The sequence below is a fragment of the Orbicella franksi genome, chromosome 7 (assembly GCF_964199315.1).
Source record: "Orbicella franksi chromosome 7, jaOrbFran1.1, whole genome shotgun sequence".
Lineage (NCBI taxonomy): Eukaryota > Metazoa > Cnidaria > Anthozoa > Scleractinia > Merulinidae > Orbicella > Orbicella franksi.
Window position 1 is genome coordinate 24,810,788 of NC_138151.1, and position 15,419 is coordinate 24,826,206.

Below are 15,419 nucleotides of genomic sequence, written 5' to 3' on the forward strand. Positions count from 1 at the left end.
TGTAAGGGATACCCAAATCCCTAGTGATGTGTGTATTCCCTTCCAGAGTGTTTGTTTGTTATCGTTTCTTTAATCCATGGTAAAGCCAAATGAACCGAACATTAAAAGGCAAAGTAACTTACAAAGACAAAGGTCATTCGAGTAAGGAAAGGACTAGAAATGCTAAAATGTAGGGGATACCCAAATCCCTAGTGATATGGGTATCCCCTTACAATATGTTTGTTTGTTATCGTTTTTTGATTTCAGGGTAGCCAAATCGACCGAAGATAAAAAGGCAAGGAAAATTTGAAAAAGACTTCACCATTCAACGAGGAAATGATTGGAAATGTTAAAATGTAAGGGAGAGCTGAATATTTGGTATATGTAAATCTTTAGTGATACTGGTATCCCCGTCCAATACATGGCTGTGTACGGAGAACAAGCGAAATCTTCTTATATAACCTTAGCACTCAGCAGAATGACAGTATCTGTAAGTGTTAAAGACCCTCTGTTTATCGCGAGCGAAGTTCGTTATTCCGCGAGACGAAAGTAACTACACGCATGAACGCGCAACCGCTTCCGCTTTTAGATGTTTAAACGAGAGGCTTGGAACTCATAACGTTTGAGGTAGAAGTGCCAGAAGTGTGTATGAACGACTCACCATAGGCGTATGTATGCTGTTCAGTATCTGTTGTTTTGTTTTGGCGTAAGATTAACCATTAACCATTAACCAGTTACCAATGTTCCGTGGATCGTTGTATACTCATGGCGTTGTTTAGATAGATATTGGATTGGATAATGTTTGTGATTATTTGATGAATTAGTCTTTTGTCAGCTTCTCTAAGTGAAACTATAACTCTGGAGTCAAACGCAATTGCACATGCTCAAATGCGCGTTTTAATCAAAACTCTCAAAATAGAAAGATAAAGAAAATAAGCTGTCAAATTTGCTCTGCGCTTTGTCTTGTGTGAACATCAGTAAAGATGATTTAGGTTAATATTTTATTTCTAAAGGAGTTAAGCTATGATCAAATTTCTTCCACGACTTCATAGATTCATTTAACATCGTTCATTTTTCACCTGCGTGTGAGTAAAACAATAGCGTCATCGGCTTGTCGATCGAACAAACGTTGACTGTTACGTGACTCTCTAAGGCAAATCTTGTTGTGTTACTATTGTTTTGAGCTTTTGAGAATTTGAGCGCTCAAAAGTATAGATAAAAGTTTCAGTTCTCTAGCATTTGCACTGGATATTTTTTTTTTATCTTTCGTCAGTAAATAAGACACAAACTTGATGCTATCACGCACGGACATTTTAGTTTGTAAATTCAGCTAAACAAACATTGCGCGCCTCTCACTTGACTAATGAATTTTGTGCAGTCGAAAATTATCCGTGAAATGAATCACTCCGAAATCCATTTCAATCCGTGGTTATTTTTCCATTTCAGTTTCTGTAATTAATGTAAATAGGTTTCTTTGTTATTATATTCTTCCTTTTCATCGATATTTCGGATAAAGTTTTGAAATAAGACGTTCAGTTCGATCATTTTGTGTGAGCATCTAGCTGTGGTGTGACTGAGATCGGTAATGGCGGATAAGGAGAGAACTGCACGTGTTGGAAGGCCCCGTTTACCGGGTTCCGCGAAGTAAATTCGTCTTCGCCAGTCCGTATTTAATCTTTGGAGAGAGGAAAGACATTCTGGGGAAGTTCACGGATAGCGAATTTGCAGAATATCTTCTACATCGAAGGTAAGCTTTCTTTACATAAGCTTTCGACCGCGTATTAAAATAAGCGTTCTTGTTGTTTGGGCGATGGAACCTATGCTTATATTGCTCCTAATGAAGTGGTAACTTATGCGAATTTGTGTTTACATTTTGCTTTAGAGCTGACGGAGACCCTTCTCCCGGTGGGGATGAGTTACCTTCGTACGATCTTGGTAAGCATACACAACTTGTGGAAATAAGTCTTCACACCGGCGGCTACCTTTGTCTCCCTCTATCTCGGATCATGAAGAATGTTGAAATTTGTTTTTGTTATTCTCTTCTTGTAGTTTTCTTAGCAGCCCGTTTTAGTTTTCTTTTATAACTTGATTTATTACATTAGAACATGTTGAAAAAGCCTTGGTGTTTTGTCTTTTTCAGGCGCTATTGCACCTCTAAGTTCGACCCCTGTTCGCGTGATGCCTGATCGTCGGCAGCGTCCTCTTGATTCTGCAAGCCTCTCAAACTCGTAAGTCCATCTCTTTTTACATTCAAGGTCATTTCGCTCAAGCATTTTTTGTGTAAATGTTGTCGTGAAAATATGGACTAAAGAAGACTACAGTGGCTAGTCAAATAGTTTGAAGCATTATTTTTATAAGCTTATTGGTTTACTATAAAATATGTATGGGTTATTGACCAAGTGTCAGGTCAAGATGGCTGGATATTGGCCAAGTTCTTTTTTTGTGTGAGTGTATGGACCAAGACAGAGTCGAGGTCCATAAACTCGCAAAAAAAATGAATGAGTCTAATATTGAGCCATCTTGACCAAACAAGGGAAAAAAAAAAAAGGATTTATTATTTTGCTTTCAGGGAAATTTTTCTTGCAGGATGTAGCGGGTAGTCCTGAGTGGCCAAAATAGTTCCATCAATATTCTCATGATAGTACACAATAACAAGTTTTGTCTTGTCCCTAGGAATGTTGATGTAACAGGTGGGACCTCTGTTGGTGAATGCACATCCATGCAGAGTGTTCAGTTGTGGAGAGCAAACATCTCCTTTGGCACAGTTGTTGAAAATCCCTTTTCAGTGTTGCGACAAGACGGAGACATTAATGATGGTGATGATAGTGGTGATGCTGCCTCAGTTGGTTCTGACAACTCCACAAGTAGTACTGACAGCTTTGGTGCATTTAGTGGAGATCAGCATTTCACAAACAGGTACTGCTATAATTTGGATACACATAGAGTAAACCATTACTTGCTTGTTGGCAAAAATACTCAAAAAATCAGTGGTACAAGTCACTCTAACTATTTTGGGGTTGCCTAGTGCAGTGCCATTGAAATATGAATGATTCAGATTTGCTTGATGGTACATTGCCAGTTTGGTTTCTAAAAGTTGTTTTGGATGCCCCGTTACCTATTTTCTGTCAAATACATTATACACCAAAATACTTGTATTTATCTGAGATACCGATAAACTATTGTTGTTGATGATGTTGTTTTGCTGAAAATTGTGACTTGATCAATGTTAATGTCAATTTTTATTTTCTTTGGTAGGATACACTCTGTTATTGACCAGCTGAGATGCAGTGACACCGATTCTGATGACAGTGATGACCTTGACAGTAGTGATGAAGATGATGACTATTTTGATTTAAGGGTTAATGGTGCAATGCAGAGGTGAGTACCATTATTTTTACCTACATGTAGTTTGTTCTCTATTCAGTAGCTGTAATGAATGAGGTGCTGCTCAAAGGTACATGTACAGTAGGACAATGAGGATTCAATTGTGGAAAAGTGCAGTTGCTATTCTGCTGAACTCTCTCTTATACCTAGTGTCAGTATTTTAAATTGAAGGGGTGAATGCAAAACCATGCTAAGTGGCGATTTGGGTTAAAAAAAAAAATTTCACGAAAGGGCTTGAATTTTTACATGTGGTCTTCAGTGTAATAGAAAAATTCTGCCCTGTATTTTTGTCGCTGGTTTTGCTTCGTTTTTGAGTTATAACGTATGCAAAAATACTTGGCTTTTCCTAGCTATGTCTTTAGGAGTTTACATGTATTTGTTGAATAGCAAACAGGCAGACTGTGTATAGTGTATGAGGTCAAAATCAAATCTCACAGCATATATGGAGCGGAAATCTGGGAACAGATTGTTTACATTGGTTATTGTGACGTGAACACAACACGTGAATCGATCGAGCGTCAAACGAAATACATCGAATGAAAAAGAGATGTGCTGCATTAGAGCTCTGTCAACTAATATCTTAAGCATTGTTTAAAAGTACCGTGCATGCCTGCCTGGTGGTTGAGAGGCATCATAAAGTCTCGATAAACCCTTAAGTCATCAGCACGTTTTAAAGAATCAAAATGTGTTCTGAAACTTCGAAGGCAGCTGATATACCGTAATCGTGTTATCGGCGTTCGAAGTCAGATCGAGCCAGGCAGCAAAGTCCAAGAGCAGTTCTTGCCCAAGAAAAATACCATCTGGTGAGTCGTGGCCCAATTGCCACCTCATGCATTGCGATCACGTTCTGTGGACGTTCCTCGAACTGGTAACTAGACTGTTTAAACATAATAATGGCCAACAAGTAGCGATCGATTGTAACATAGATCTGTGATCCAGGTTGCGTTGATTTTATTTCAAATTGGCATGATTTGTAGTGTTTTCAGCTTCTGGGATCAGCAGACATGCAGATGTAAGGAGACCCGTATGTTGCGCAGAAGGGTTAATCTGTTAATCTGTCAGCCCCATTTATAGAACGTTTTCACGTGAAATCAACATCATTGAACTTATACATTGCGTGAAATTACCATTTTGCTGTTTTGTAAGTGAAACTAACATCCTTGCCGTCAAGCGTTAACGTGAAATCAACATTTTAACCTATTTAGACCTGAAATCAACATCATTGAGCTTGTGCGCTGCGTGAAATCGACATTTTGTTGGTTTCTAGGTGAAACCAACATCCTTGCCGTCACGTGTTAGCGTGAAATCAACATTTTAACCTATTTAGACCTGAAATCAACATCATTGAGCTTATGCGCTGCGTGAAATTGACATTTTGCTGGTTTCTAAGTGAAACCAACATCTTTGCCATCACGCGTTAACGTGAAATCAACATTTTAACCTATTTAGACCTGAAATCAACATCATTGAGCTTATGCACTGCGTGAGATTGACATTTTGCTGGTTTCTAAGTGAAACCAACATCCTTGCCGTCACGCATTAACGTGAAATCAACATTTTAACCTATTTAGACCTGAAATCAACATCATTGAGCTTATGCGCTGAGTGAAATCGACATTTTGTTGGTTTCTAGGTGAAACCAACATCCTTGCCATCACGAGTTAAAGTGAAATCAACATTTTAACCTATTTAGACCTGAAATCAACATCATTGAGCTTATGCGCTGAGTGAAATCGACATTTTGCTGGTTTCTAGGTGAAACCAACATCCTTGCCGTCACACGTTAATGTGAAGTCAACATTTAATTGACATTTTGCTGCTTTCTAAGTGAAATCAAAGTCCTTGTGGTCGCGGCGGGCCGACCTTTGTTATGATAAACAGAGGCGAGACTTTGACTGATAACAAAGGCTTGGCTTGGTTATTATAACAAAGGATCGGCTCTGTTTATCTTAACAAAGGCCCGGCTTCGTTTATTTGAAGGCCTCGACAGGAAAAGGGCGTTAGGTATTTTAATCAAAAGTGAACTTTGTCGCAAATACTCCAAATTTCGCATGCAGTTTTGTTTAGGTATGTTTAGCAATGTCCCGTAGTTATTCCGCTAAGCTTCGCTTCGTTTTCGAGATATTGCGTATGCAAAGAAACCACTCGGTTTTCCTAGCGGCGTCTTCATAAACGAAGCAAAAACCAGCGGGAAAAATACAGGACCACGTTTTTGTATTACATTGAAGACCACGTGCAAAAATTCAAGCCCTTTCGCGAAATTTTTTTTTTTTCACCCAAATCATCACTTAGCATGGTTTTGCACTCACCCCTTCAATTGTAAAAGAAATTTTCATTTTTCGGGTAGTTATTAAGAGCAAATCAAAACAGCAACTGAAAATTATGAATTTAGGAATGAGGAAGGGTTTCTATATACAAGTTGCACAATTTGATTTTTTCTTTGTTTGCTTATAGTCATGAATTGGAACTTGACAATGATGATGACACCAAGTTGGTTTGTGAAGATATGGAGATAAGTGTTGAGGATGATGAGCGTACAATCACCATGGTGGAAGATGTGGTCAGCGTGTCACAGATGTCCTTACCAACTTTACAACCTCTACTTGCTGAGGAGGAAGCTGTTATTATGGATGATGATGTACAAGCTCTCCAAGATTGTGGTATAGCCATTGAGTCAGCACCAAATGATGAGCCATCTACTTCTAGGAAAGTTATTGACAACAGGGAGCTGTTACTTGACTTAGAAAATTCATTGGCCTAACTGACTAACATCAGTAATGAATTAAAAGAATTTACAGTTCTTCATGGAAGAAGTCACTTCATTGTTTCAGCGGAAAAACTACTGGAGCTGGCTGGGTCTAACTGCACAGTGGAGACTGATGGGCATGTGTGCAGTGGCCCATTGACCCATGAGACCAAGACTGGTAGTGGGAATCTGGAGTTGCTCTCAAAATGTACCAATGGCCACAGCAAAAAGTGGATTTCCTCCGAGGTGCTTACCCAAAAAGGAATCAATCTATTTATCTAAATGATTCCTTGTTGCCTGCAGCGATAATCATCTCGGGCAACAACTACGAGAAATTCAGCCTGCTTTGTAAAGCCCTTGGCCTAAATGTGGTGGAACGAAACACATTTATGCGTTTCCAGAAGCATTGTGCTGCGCCAGTGGTGGAGGAGGTATGGATGGAAATGAATGAGATAGTGAAAAAGCTCTTTGAAGAGTACGAGGATGTGTGCTTATGTGGAGATGGTCGAAATGACTCCCCAGGTCACAGTGCCCGCTACTGCGTTTACACCCTCATGGAGCAATTCACCAACATTGTAGTCAACTTTGAAGTCATAGACAAAAGAGAGACTGAAGGCAACTCCACTGGAATGGAAAAAGAGGCACTGAGAAGGTTACTGGAGAGAATGGCAACCATATTTCCATTTGACAAAATAACAACAGATGCCTCCCCAACAATCATCAAACTTGTCAGGAATTTAGAAGGTGTGTAAATCAATGATAAAATTTCGTTTGCCAAAACCCGAGTGGTTGTCTCTAGAGGAGGTCCATTTGCTGGCCTCAATTTTTCATATATAACAGTGAGATCCATAAAACCCTACCTGAGGGGAAAAAAAAATTCTCACAAATACTCAAAAACAATGCAACATGATTTTAGTGTATTCTTATTTGATATGTGACCCTATTTTTTCACTAGTTAACCTTTGCAACAGTTGATGACAAAAATCTTTATTTTGTGCTCTCTCAGATTTACAAATATAAGAGGAAAAAACAAATACCAATAAATCGTTTAATTAATTTCAGGTTTAATATTTTTAGATCTATGGTGAGCTTGACCACTTAGACATAGCAAGAGTTATTCATGGGTTACAGTATGTGGAAAAGTTTGTTCTAATGTTTATTTTTCTTTTGATGTTAACAGAAAAGTTTCCCCAACTGATGGAGCTATTCCATTTGCTTGATATATGGCACAAGGCCAAGAAGCTGAACAAAGCTCTTCATCAGGTAAGTTCAGCCAGTAGTTTTGAGACTGTTCAATTATTTCAGTTTCCATCCTTCACTTACATAGCAAGCAAACCTGTTCATACAGGACTTTGAACAGCCTCTTTTGCAAATTAAATCCGTATGGAATTGCGGGATCATGAAATGTGCTATGTATCAATTAATAATTTCACATTTTTGCTGCATTAGGCTGCTAAGATTAAAGGTTGTGGTGAGCTGCAGGAGTGGATTGACTGTACCGTGAATCATTTTTGGCTTTGCAGTCAAGATTGTAGTGGAAGTGTTGAAGGGCTGATGGTGCTACACTATTTTTTTCCTTTAGGAGTAATTGTATCTAAAGTACTTTCTCTTCCATGGAGTGTCTTGAGAGGGAGAAGAGAATTGAGATTGTGTTGTATTTGTACATCGAAATAATTGACATCAACATTCGAATACAAAGTTTGACTGAAGTCATTGAACTGCTCTTAATGACTGCTATCATAGATTGTGCAAGTTCTGTTTGTAGCGTACAATTTTGTACTACACTGTTGTAATTATTTTTAATATTTTCACCTCCTAAAAAGGAAACTTGGTGTGGTGTACGCCATCATGTCTGTGGAGAGCACACGAGGGCCACAGGGCAGTGCAAGCATGATCCTATCAATGACATGGAAAACAACAAGAAGTACTTGGAAAAGGGGTCCAAAGCCATGGCTGCACTACGCAAGATAGTGCTTGATCCAAAATGGCTCAATACACTTCACTACTATGTGAGATTCAGGTACTTACCAGGGGCTAGTGGGGGAATATGTTGAAACAGTTATGTACAATTATCTTGGATTGTTTTCTAAATGACTGATTGGATTAGAGCAGTTTCTTGTCCATTTCAGACATTCCAGCGTGTTGGAGTCATATAACAGCATGATGACAAAATATGTTCCAAAAAGAATGGCATTCGAGTAAGTAACAAAATTAACATATTAACAGTCAATATCTCGAAATCCTTATTACATGCAAGGTTCTGCTTGTTGAGTCGCTCTGGGGTTAAACAGTGTGAGTAATGAACTAAGAAATTTGAGCAACAACTAATGTTGTCCTCTGTTAGTTTCCCTATATACATGTAGACTTCATATTCATCTTAATTTAGTGTAGTGTGGTCTGCAAGTGTGGTCTGCAAGTGTAGTCATGATTACACTGGAACCATTAACAACTTTGAGCTTGTCTGGAAATAAAATTGTGGGAAAGAAGCTGATTATTTTGCTGAGCAATGTTGCTTTTAAAACATTGGAGTTGTTCACTTCATTGAGGTGGTTTTCAATTGGGTGTTGAGAGTAATCAGGCAGTTACTTTTGTTTTGGTTTCACTAGAATGGCTTAGAAGTCTACTGGTAACTGTTAAGTAATTGGTTTAGTTTTGGTTTTACAACACTAAATTTAAAACCACTATAGATTCAAGTGAAACCAATTGATTGATTTAATTTGTGTGTTACAGGTAATAACTATGTTTTATCTGATCACCTTCTACTAGGTATCCTTACTTCATCATGGGAGTGACGTTGGCTGCAATCGACCACAACATGCACTTGTCAAGAAAATCAAAACTAACCAAAGCAGGAAAAGAGCAAGGCCATAGAAAATATTCAAAAAGTTCTCAAAAATTTCATGCCGAAATTGTGAAAGAAGAAAAGTCTTTCAGTTATTTCCCATTCCTTGTAGCAAAAATGCTCCACAGGCGCTCCATGTATGAGGGTAGTTTCACATTGCCTTCTGATAGAATGAGTGAATTTGATCCAAAGCGAATTGTCCCCACTATTGGAATGAAGGGGCCCCCGACAACTGAAGAGTTGATGAAAGGACCTTCTCGTTTTGAAAAGAAGGAAAAATGAGAGCATTGGAACTATGTCATAGCATGCCAAATCTTTCTACATCAGAAATTGTTTCTAAAATGACCGTGTATTTATTAAAATTTTGTACAAATGAACTAAGGGCTTTCCCTTTTACGTGGAAAAGTTTGAACAGAACAATATTTCATATTCATGTTAAGTCCTAGTAGGTGCACAAGCAGGGAAAAAGTCCCATTTCAAATGGAATTTGTTATTTTAGACATCTACAGCAAACTGATGGACTGATGAAGTTCATTTTCTGTTCGTGACTTTTGTGTTAATCTCCCTACTAAACAAAATGGCCATTTAAACTGTTAACCATAATATTGATGACCACAGGTATCAGGTGTCCAGTGTCCATTTTTAGTAATGCTTGGCCAGACTACCTAATTAATGATCCAGACCCAGGTAAAGTTGGGCATGGAAGGGAATATGTGTTGCTGATCAGGCTGATAATATTCGGTACGCATGAGTGACAGCTGTTCACATGTCAGTTATTTCTAAATCCCATGTGTCTCCCATCAGGAGAAGGGTATGCTTGTCTAATCATCCTTACTGCACAGGCAGGTAGGAGGCGTCTTTTCCCTCTACCCAATTTCCCATATTTCCAGAGAGCGAACTGGCGATAGGCCGCTTTGCGGAAGCTTTCCATTGAAAAATTGAATTCGTCAGCTCTGATATCACAGCGTGCCTTTATGCACACTTCAAGAATGTCTCTATCCAAGCAAATGTTATTAAAGGTTCTATAAGAAGTGATGCACTGGCGTTTCTTGCAACAGACATTTTCTTGCTCTGTTTCCATTGGTACACAAACGCGACACGCACCATGGAAGGTCAGTTAGAGGTGTAGGCTCTTCGGGTATGTTGTCTGCAACTAGCTGTTTAGCAAAGTCCAAACTGCCCCTGCCCATACTCAATAATTTAACCAGTAAGTCATCCTTTGTAGGGTTGTCCAGGGATTAAATGAATTCCTAGCAAGAAATTTTAGAAATATCCTAATAAAGATAATTGAGTCAACCATACAGTGAATGCCAGCCCAGTGACTGAAATGCGTACATATATCAATTTAGCTTTTTGGTAGTACTTAGATAGTTTTGAGATGCATTTGTGATTCAAAGGCAATCAAGTTATTTTCACTTGCACATCATGACCCCATCAGGGCAAACAGTTCTTTGAAGTGTGGAAATATTCAAAATCTCAGTGGTTTATCTGAACAGGCATTTTGTTTTCTTCCTTTCCCGCAGTTACATATTTTACAATAACTATCAGTACCAGGTGCATTGAAAGTAATTAGTGAGATCAATCGTGTAAACGAACTTGAAATTTACGAATTGATACCAGCATTACGTATCTGAGCATCGGCTGTGTAATTAAAATTTACCTGGATTTGTGCGGCGGACTGCTGAACTTCGGCCTCCAAACGCTCGGCACAATCAGGAATTATATTTTCCTGGCCTCTTTGTGCGACTGCTGCTGTTGATACCTATCCGTAGACGAAATTATAAATCAGTAAACGCTAGAAGAATAGTTAAATTATTGTGACAACATTCATTTGTAAGCTTCTGTATCATACGGCGGTCTCGTACCTGATTTTTGTTTCGTTTCCTCAGAAACGAAACGGTAGTGTTTTCAGTTCAGGGGTGAACTATTTACATAGTGATTTGTAATATCCAATCAGAGTAAAGTTCGTAATTGTTAATGTAAATACGGTGGAAATTCGGTCATCGCAACAAAATGTGGCGTTCCCAACATTTCAATTGCTGCTTTATTCGAAGATGGGGAATTACGACTGCAACTCTCGTTTCTCGTTATTAAAATACACAAGAAAACTACACACTGGACTTCTGTTCGGATAGCAATAGTGAAAAGGAAGTTTATTTTGGAGGTAGAGAGACCGCCAGACCACGCGATTTGTCCACTAGTGCGATATTTTAAGCCGATGAAAGCAATTCGTTTTGTTTAGTTCAACGAAGAAATGGTACTGTTTTCCGTTTCATAGTGATTTATTGCCATAGTGAGTATGAATGTTATCAGCCAGTAACGATTGTAATTCACAAGGTAAGCATGTTCAACAAAAATAACTTGTTGTTTCGTTTCCTCAGAAACGAAACGGTATTATTTTCAGTTCAGGAGTGAACTATTTACATAGTGGGGGTAATATCCAATCAGAATAAAGTTCGTAATTGTTAATGTAAATACTGCGGCAAAATTTCAGCCAAAACTGGGTGCATCGCAACAAAATGGGTCATTTGCAACATTGCAGTGAAACTCTCGTTTCTCGGTTTACCTTACACCAAAAAAACTGCGAACTGGACTTGATAGTGATAGTGAAAAAGAAATATATTTTCGAAGTAGAGCGGCACCGCCACACCACGCGATTTGTCCACCAATGCGATATTTTAAGCCGATGGAAGCAGTTAGTTTTGTTTAGTTCAACAAAGAAATGGTACTCTTTTCCGTTTCAGGGTGATTTATTGACATAGCGAGTATGAATGTTATCAGCCAGTAACGCTTGTAATTCACAGGGTAAACATGTTCAGCAAAAATAACTTCTCGAAACTAAATTTTATTTCGTCACACGGAAAGAAAAGGAAATTAAAATGTCGTGCAGGTAGAAATAATTGGCGACTCAAATGTTCCTAAGTCTTACTGTAACGATGTATTCTAGAGAAACGAAGATATCTGTTTCTGTGCTTGATTTAAATGTGATTAAGATCACAACTACGGCGACATAATTTTGGTCAATCAGAACACTTGTCAGGAATAACAATCCCGCCCCTTTACTACTGTGGCTGTTTACGGGAAAAGAACACGCACTTGAAGCGTTTGGACGATGCTACAGATACGATATATTGCGGAAGGTAACTAGTTCATCATATTGTAATTTAATTAGCGTTGGTATACTGCAAAATAGGCACAACATGGCTTTTTTATGAGGTTTTCTTCATATCGTAGGTGTCGACATTTTCTAGATTTAGTTGAATTTCTCGAATTTTCCGCCACAATTCCAGTAGCTTTACTTCTTAGAGCGCACTTTTAAAAATTAGAAAATTTATATTTCGACATACCGCGGCATTTCAAGAGCCGGTTTCCATGAAAACACCGATAGCATTTGTATTTTAACTTCATAATATTCAAGCGAAAGTGGAGGAATAATTGCACAACTGTCGTCACACACGAGGCGTCCTTTTTTGAAAAGAAAAATGTATTGCGTCACTGACAACGAAACGTAGAGTGCCGCATCCATTCGAATCAAGGACTGCCCGGCACAGAAATGGAAAAATTATGCGTCAAATGCTTTTGCCTCTTAGCTTTATTTAGCCTCACACAGAATACTTTGAATTTCTGAAAAATTTGGCGGGGCTGTGTGGCCCGCTTCCCAAAACGCTTACCCTATTTAAGACCAAAGTCTGCGATTTTTCTAACCTATTTATGGCCAGTCCCTTAAATTAATACCCTCTTTCAGACCTGCCGCAGTTCTCTAGTTCAGAAAAAGGTATTGTGAATGGCTTTAGTTGCTGGTCTTATCGATAATAATGAAAAACGTGGCTTCTTCTAAAAAACATACCTAATTCAAGACTAGAGTGCAAAAACCATACCCAGTTTGAGACCAAAATGACCAAAATCGATAATCTACTTCTGACTAAAATGTCTTTAAAAAAAAATGTCCCTCCGACGCTGGCCATACCTCTATAGCTGATATAAGGGAGTAGCCCTCTCCCCTAGGGCAGAGTCAAAGTGAAGTATCACAAGTAAATACATTTCGAAGCGCGTTGACTGTAATAACTGATACATGTGTAGACAACTTAAATTAATTACCCCTTGCTCTTTTACAATAGGTTAAGTACTAAACCTCATCTGGACGAAAAACCCCAGGCTCTGGCAACTGAGCAGATCAGTGCGGTGCAAAGCTGCGCATTAGCACATATCCTCCTCACCCCAGGACTTGTCATGCACAAGATATCAAAGCCCCAGCCTTTCTCAGACTTTGAATATCTTTCCGGAAACGAAACACAATTTCTTTCTGAGAAATAGCTTCTTGTTGCACTTGGACTCGACACATTTACAAACGTCAACACAGTTGAGGTCGGCTGCTTTGCACGGACACGCTCCTTTTCCTCTCTGCCGTGCACATTGCCCAGAACAAATACAGGTTACTCTTTCATTTTCTATACCCGGGAAAAGAAAGAAACAATTTAGGAGCTGTGACGAAACAATTATTAAGTCAATACAGCGGCCGCGTACAATGGCCATATTGAAATATCTTCTCACCTCTGTAGTTACGTCTACATCTTCCTCGTTGTCCTCTTCATTCGAGTCCAATGCTGAGCCATAAAAATTTACAGGTGTGTTTGCGGCATCTTCTGGAAAGCTGTCCATGAACCACGGATCCGGCGAACTATTGGAATACTAGTTATCGGCCAACAAAGTGAAAGATACGATCTTGCAGCGGCGCGCTTCGAATCGACAAGAAACAGAGGAAACCCGCGATAAGCAAAGAGCCAATCAGAAATCATTTCGTCATTTGAAAACAATAACAAACGGCCGCAATGCCGAGTGGATGAAACTGGGCCTTTAATATCAGTGTGATGCGCGGCGAATGTGTTTTTCAACGAGAATTTACACATAAACATTCCAAGTCTTTCAAGAGCCACTGTATTGAAATCGACTGAACTCGTAATATGGTAACTTGCTATAAAGCGAAAATTATAACCAGTTCCTTTTCTTTTAAACTTCAAATTGCTTTTAAAAGTATACTCTATTTGGGAATGAATCAGTAAGTTTGTAGAATTTTTTTCTTTGACCAAATTTTAATTGATCATTATAAATTTATTTTCTGTTTCGTACTACGTATGAAATCTGAAAGGCATCATCGTGCTCTGGACGATCCCTAGAATCGTCAAATTGTCAACCAGATGAAATTCAGGGTTTTTTTGCATTTTTATCACATGACGTTTTCTCTCCTTTTGAGTTGAGCATTGCCCATTGTTGTGAAATCAATTTGGCGTCAGTTTTTTAATGCGTCTCCTCAATTATTCCTTTGCCGAATTTGCCTGCTGGTCCATAATAAATGATCCAAATTATTATCATGAGAGGACACACAAACAAAACATTGACGTGAACGTATTGATTATCTGCATACGAGCCAAGTGGCCCATCAGGCCGGAGCTTATCCCGGTTTCTGTAGCTTGAAGCGACTAGGAGTATTTCTACTCCCCCCTGGATGGGATGCTAGTCCATCGCAGGGTTACCCCCAGCATTAAGTCCGGAGATCCGGAGACGAGCGCACTAACCATGAGGCCACCGCGCCTCCCGTATTGATTATATGTATAAGTAAAATTTAAACCTTCGATAATTTTCGGTATGAAATCGCCTCACTTGTTTCTTGCTCTAAGCTACTGTACCGTTTCCTTGTTCGTTGTTGCCTTGTTTGTTCCTTTTTGTGGCGGCGGCGGGGGAGAGGGGTGGAGGAAGGTGAAGGGTGGGGGTGAGGCTGTCATTTCTGCGTCCAGCCAATGCAGTGATGGTGCGAGTATGTTCCATTCTTCGTTTGAATAGTAGATTTGACCGCCTGACGAAGTCTGGCTTTTGATTTCGTGGACTGTTTGAAAACGATGCAAATGCCCTCGCACAGAAAGTAGCGAGTGATTCGTTGCAAAATCAGCCCAAGACTTACATGTATCTTTTCAGAGGACTCACAGTTCAGGGGTGGCAGCCTGGGTACAGACATCTACTATTTTCTTTCACGCGGAAATCTGTCTGCACAGCAGGCTAAAAGGCATGGAGTTCTCGAAACTGAATACTTGTAAAGGCAAATGTACAAGCTGGCAAACGTTTTGGAAGAAAATCACGCTGACCTGGAATTAAGCAAAACCAGGAGCGAACCAAACAAGACATTTCTTAAAAATCCTTCGAAAGGCCACTGTTGAAAACTGGGACCGAGCTTGTCACGTGACTTACACGATTTGATCCCCCTCGAACACTGAACTGAAAGGGAACGAATGTAAAAACTAATGCGAAGTCGTTGTTCTTGAATTGTATTCTGGAGTTTTTTTTGTCTTTGAATAGAGTCTTTATCTACGAAAGTGTCGTTTGAATACGTTTTCTACATTTGGTGCCGAGACCCGGGAATTGAAACTGGGATTCTAGCGTTGTGAAGAACGTCTCAAAGGAAGCTGTTGTGAAGTC

At 39.2% G+C, this 15,419-nt stretch overlaps 1 protein-coding gene and 1 pseudogene across 5 annotated transcripts; both read left to right on the top strand.

The window, feature by feature from the left end:
* The first annotated feature begins 425 nt into the window (after nucleotides 1-425).
* LOC145492444 (uncharacterized) lies at nucleotides 426-6,131 on the top strand. 4 transcript variants are annotated; one of them, XM_081471890.1, is made up of 6 exons: nucleotides 426-1,726; nucleotides 1,862-1,914; nucleotides 2,120-2,207; nucleotides 2,653-2,895; nucleotides 3,235-3,357; nucleotides 5,818-6,131. In XM_081471890.1, exons 3-6 carry the CDS (start codon nucleotides 2,158-2,160, stop codon nucleotides 6,122-6,124), a joined length of 723 nt encoding a protein of 240 aa, XP_081328016.1. In that variant the 5' UTR covers nucleotides 426-1,726; nucleotides 1,862-1,914; nucleotides 2,120-2,157; the 3' UTR covers nucleotides 6,125-6,131. The 4 variants fall into 4 exon arrangements, with proteins under 4 accessions (XP_081328016.1, XP_081328015.1, XP_081328018.1 ...); XM_081471889.1 differs by having other exon boundaries at nucleotides 426-1,914; XM_081471892.1 differs by lacking the exon at nucleotides 2,120-2,207.
* Nucleotides 6,131-15,148, top strand: LOC145492425 (uncharacterized; annotated as a pseudogene). Its single transcript, XR_014049988.1, has 5 exons — nucleotides 6,131-6,853; nucleotides 7,290-7,372; nucleotides 7,933-8,129; nucleotides 8,239-8,307; nucleotides 8,876-15,148. The product of XR_014049988.1 is annotated as an uncharacterized LOC145492425 (transcript).
* Nucleotides 15,149-15,419: the final 271 nt, after the last annotated feature.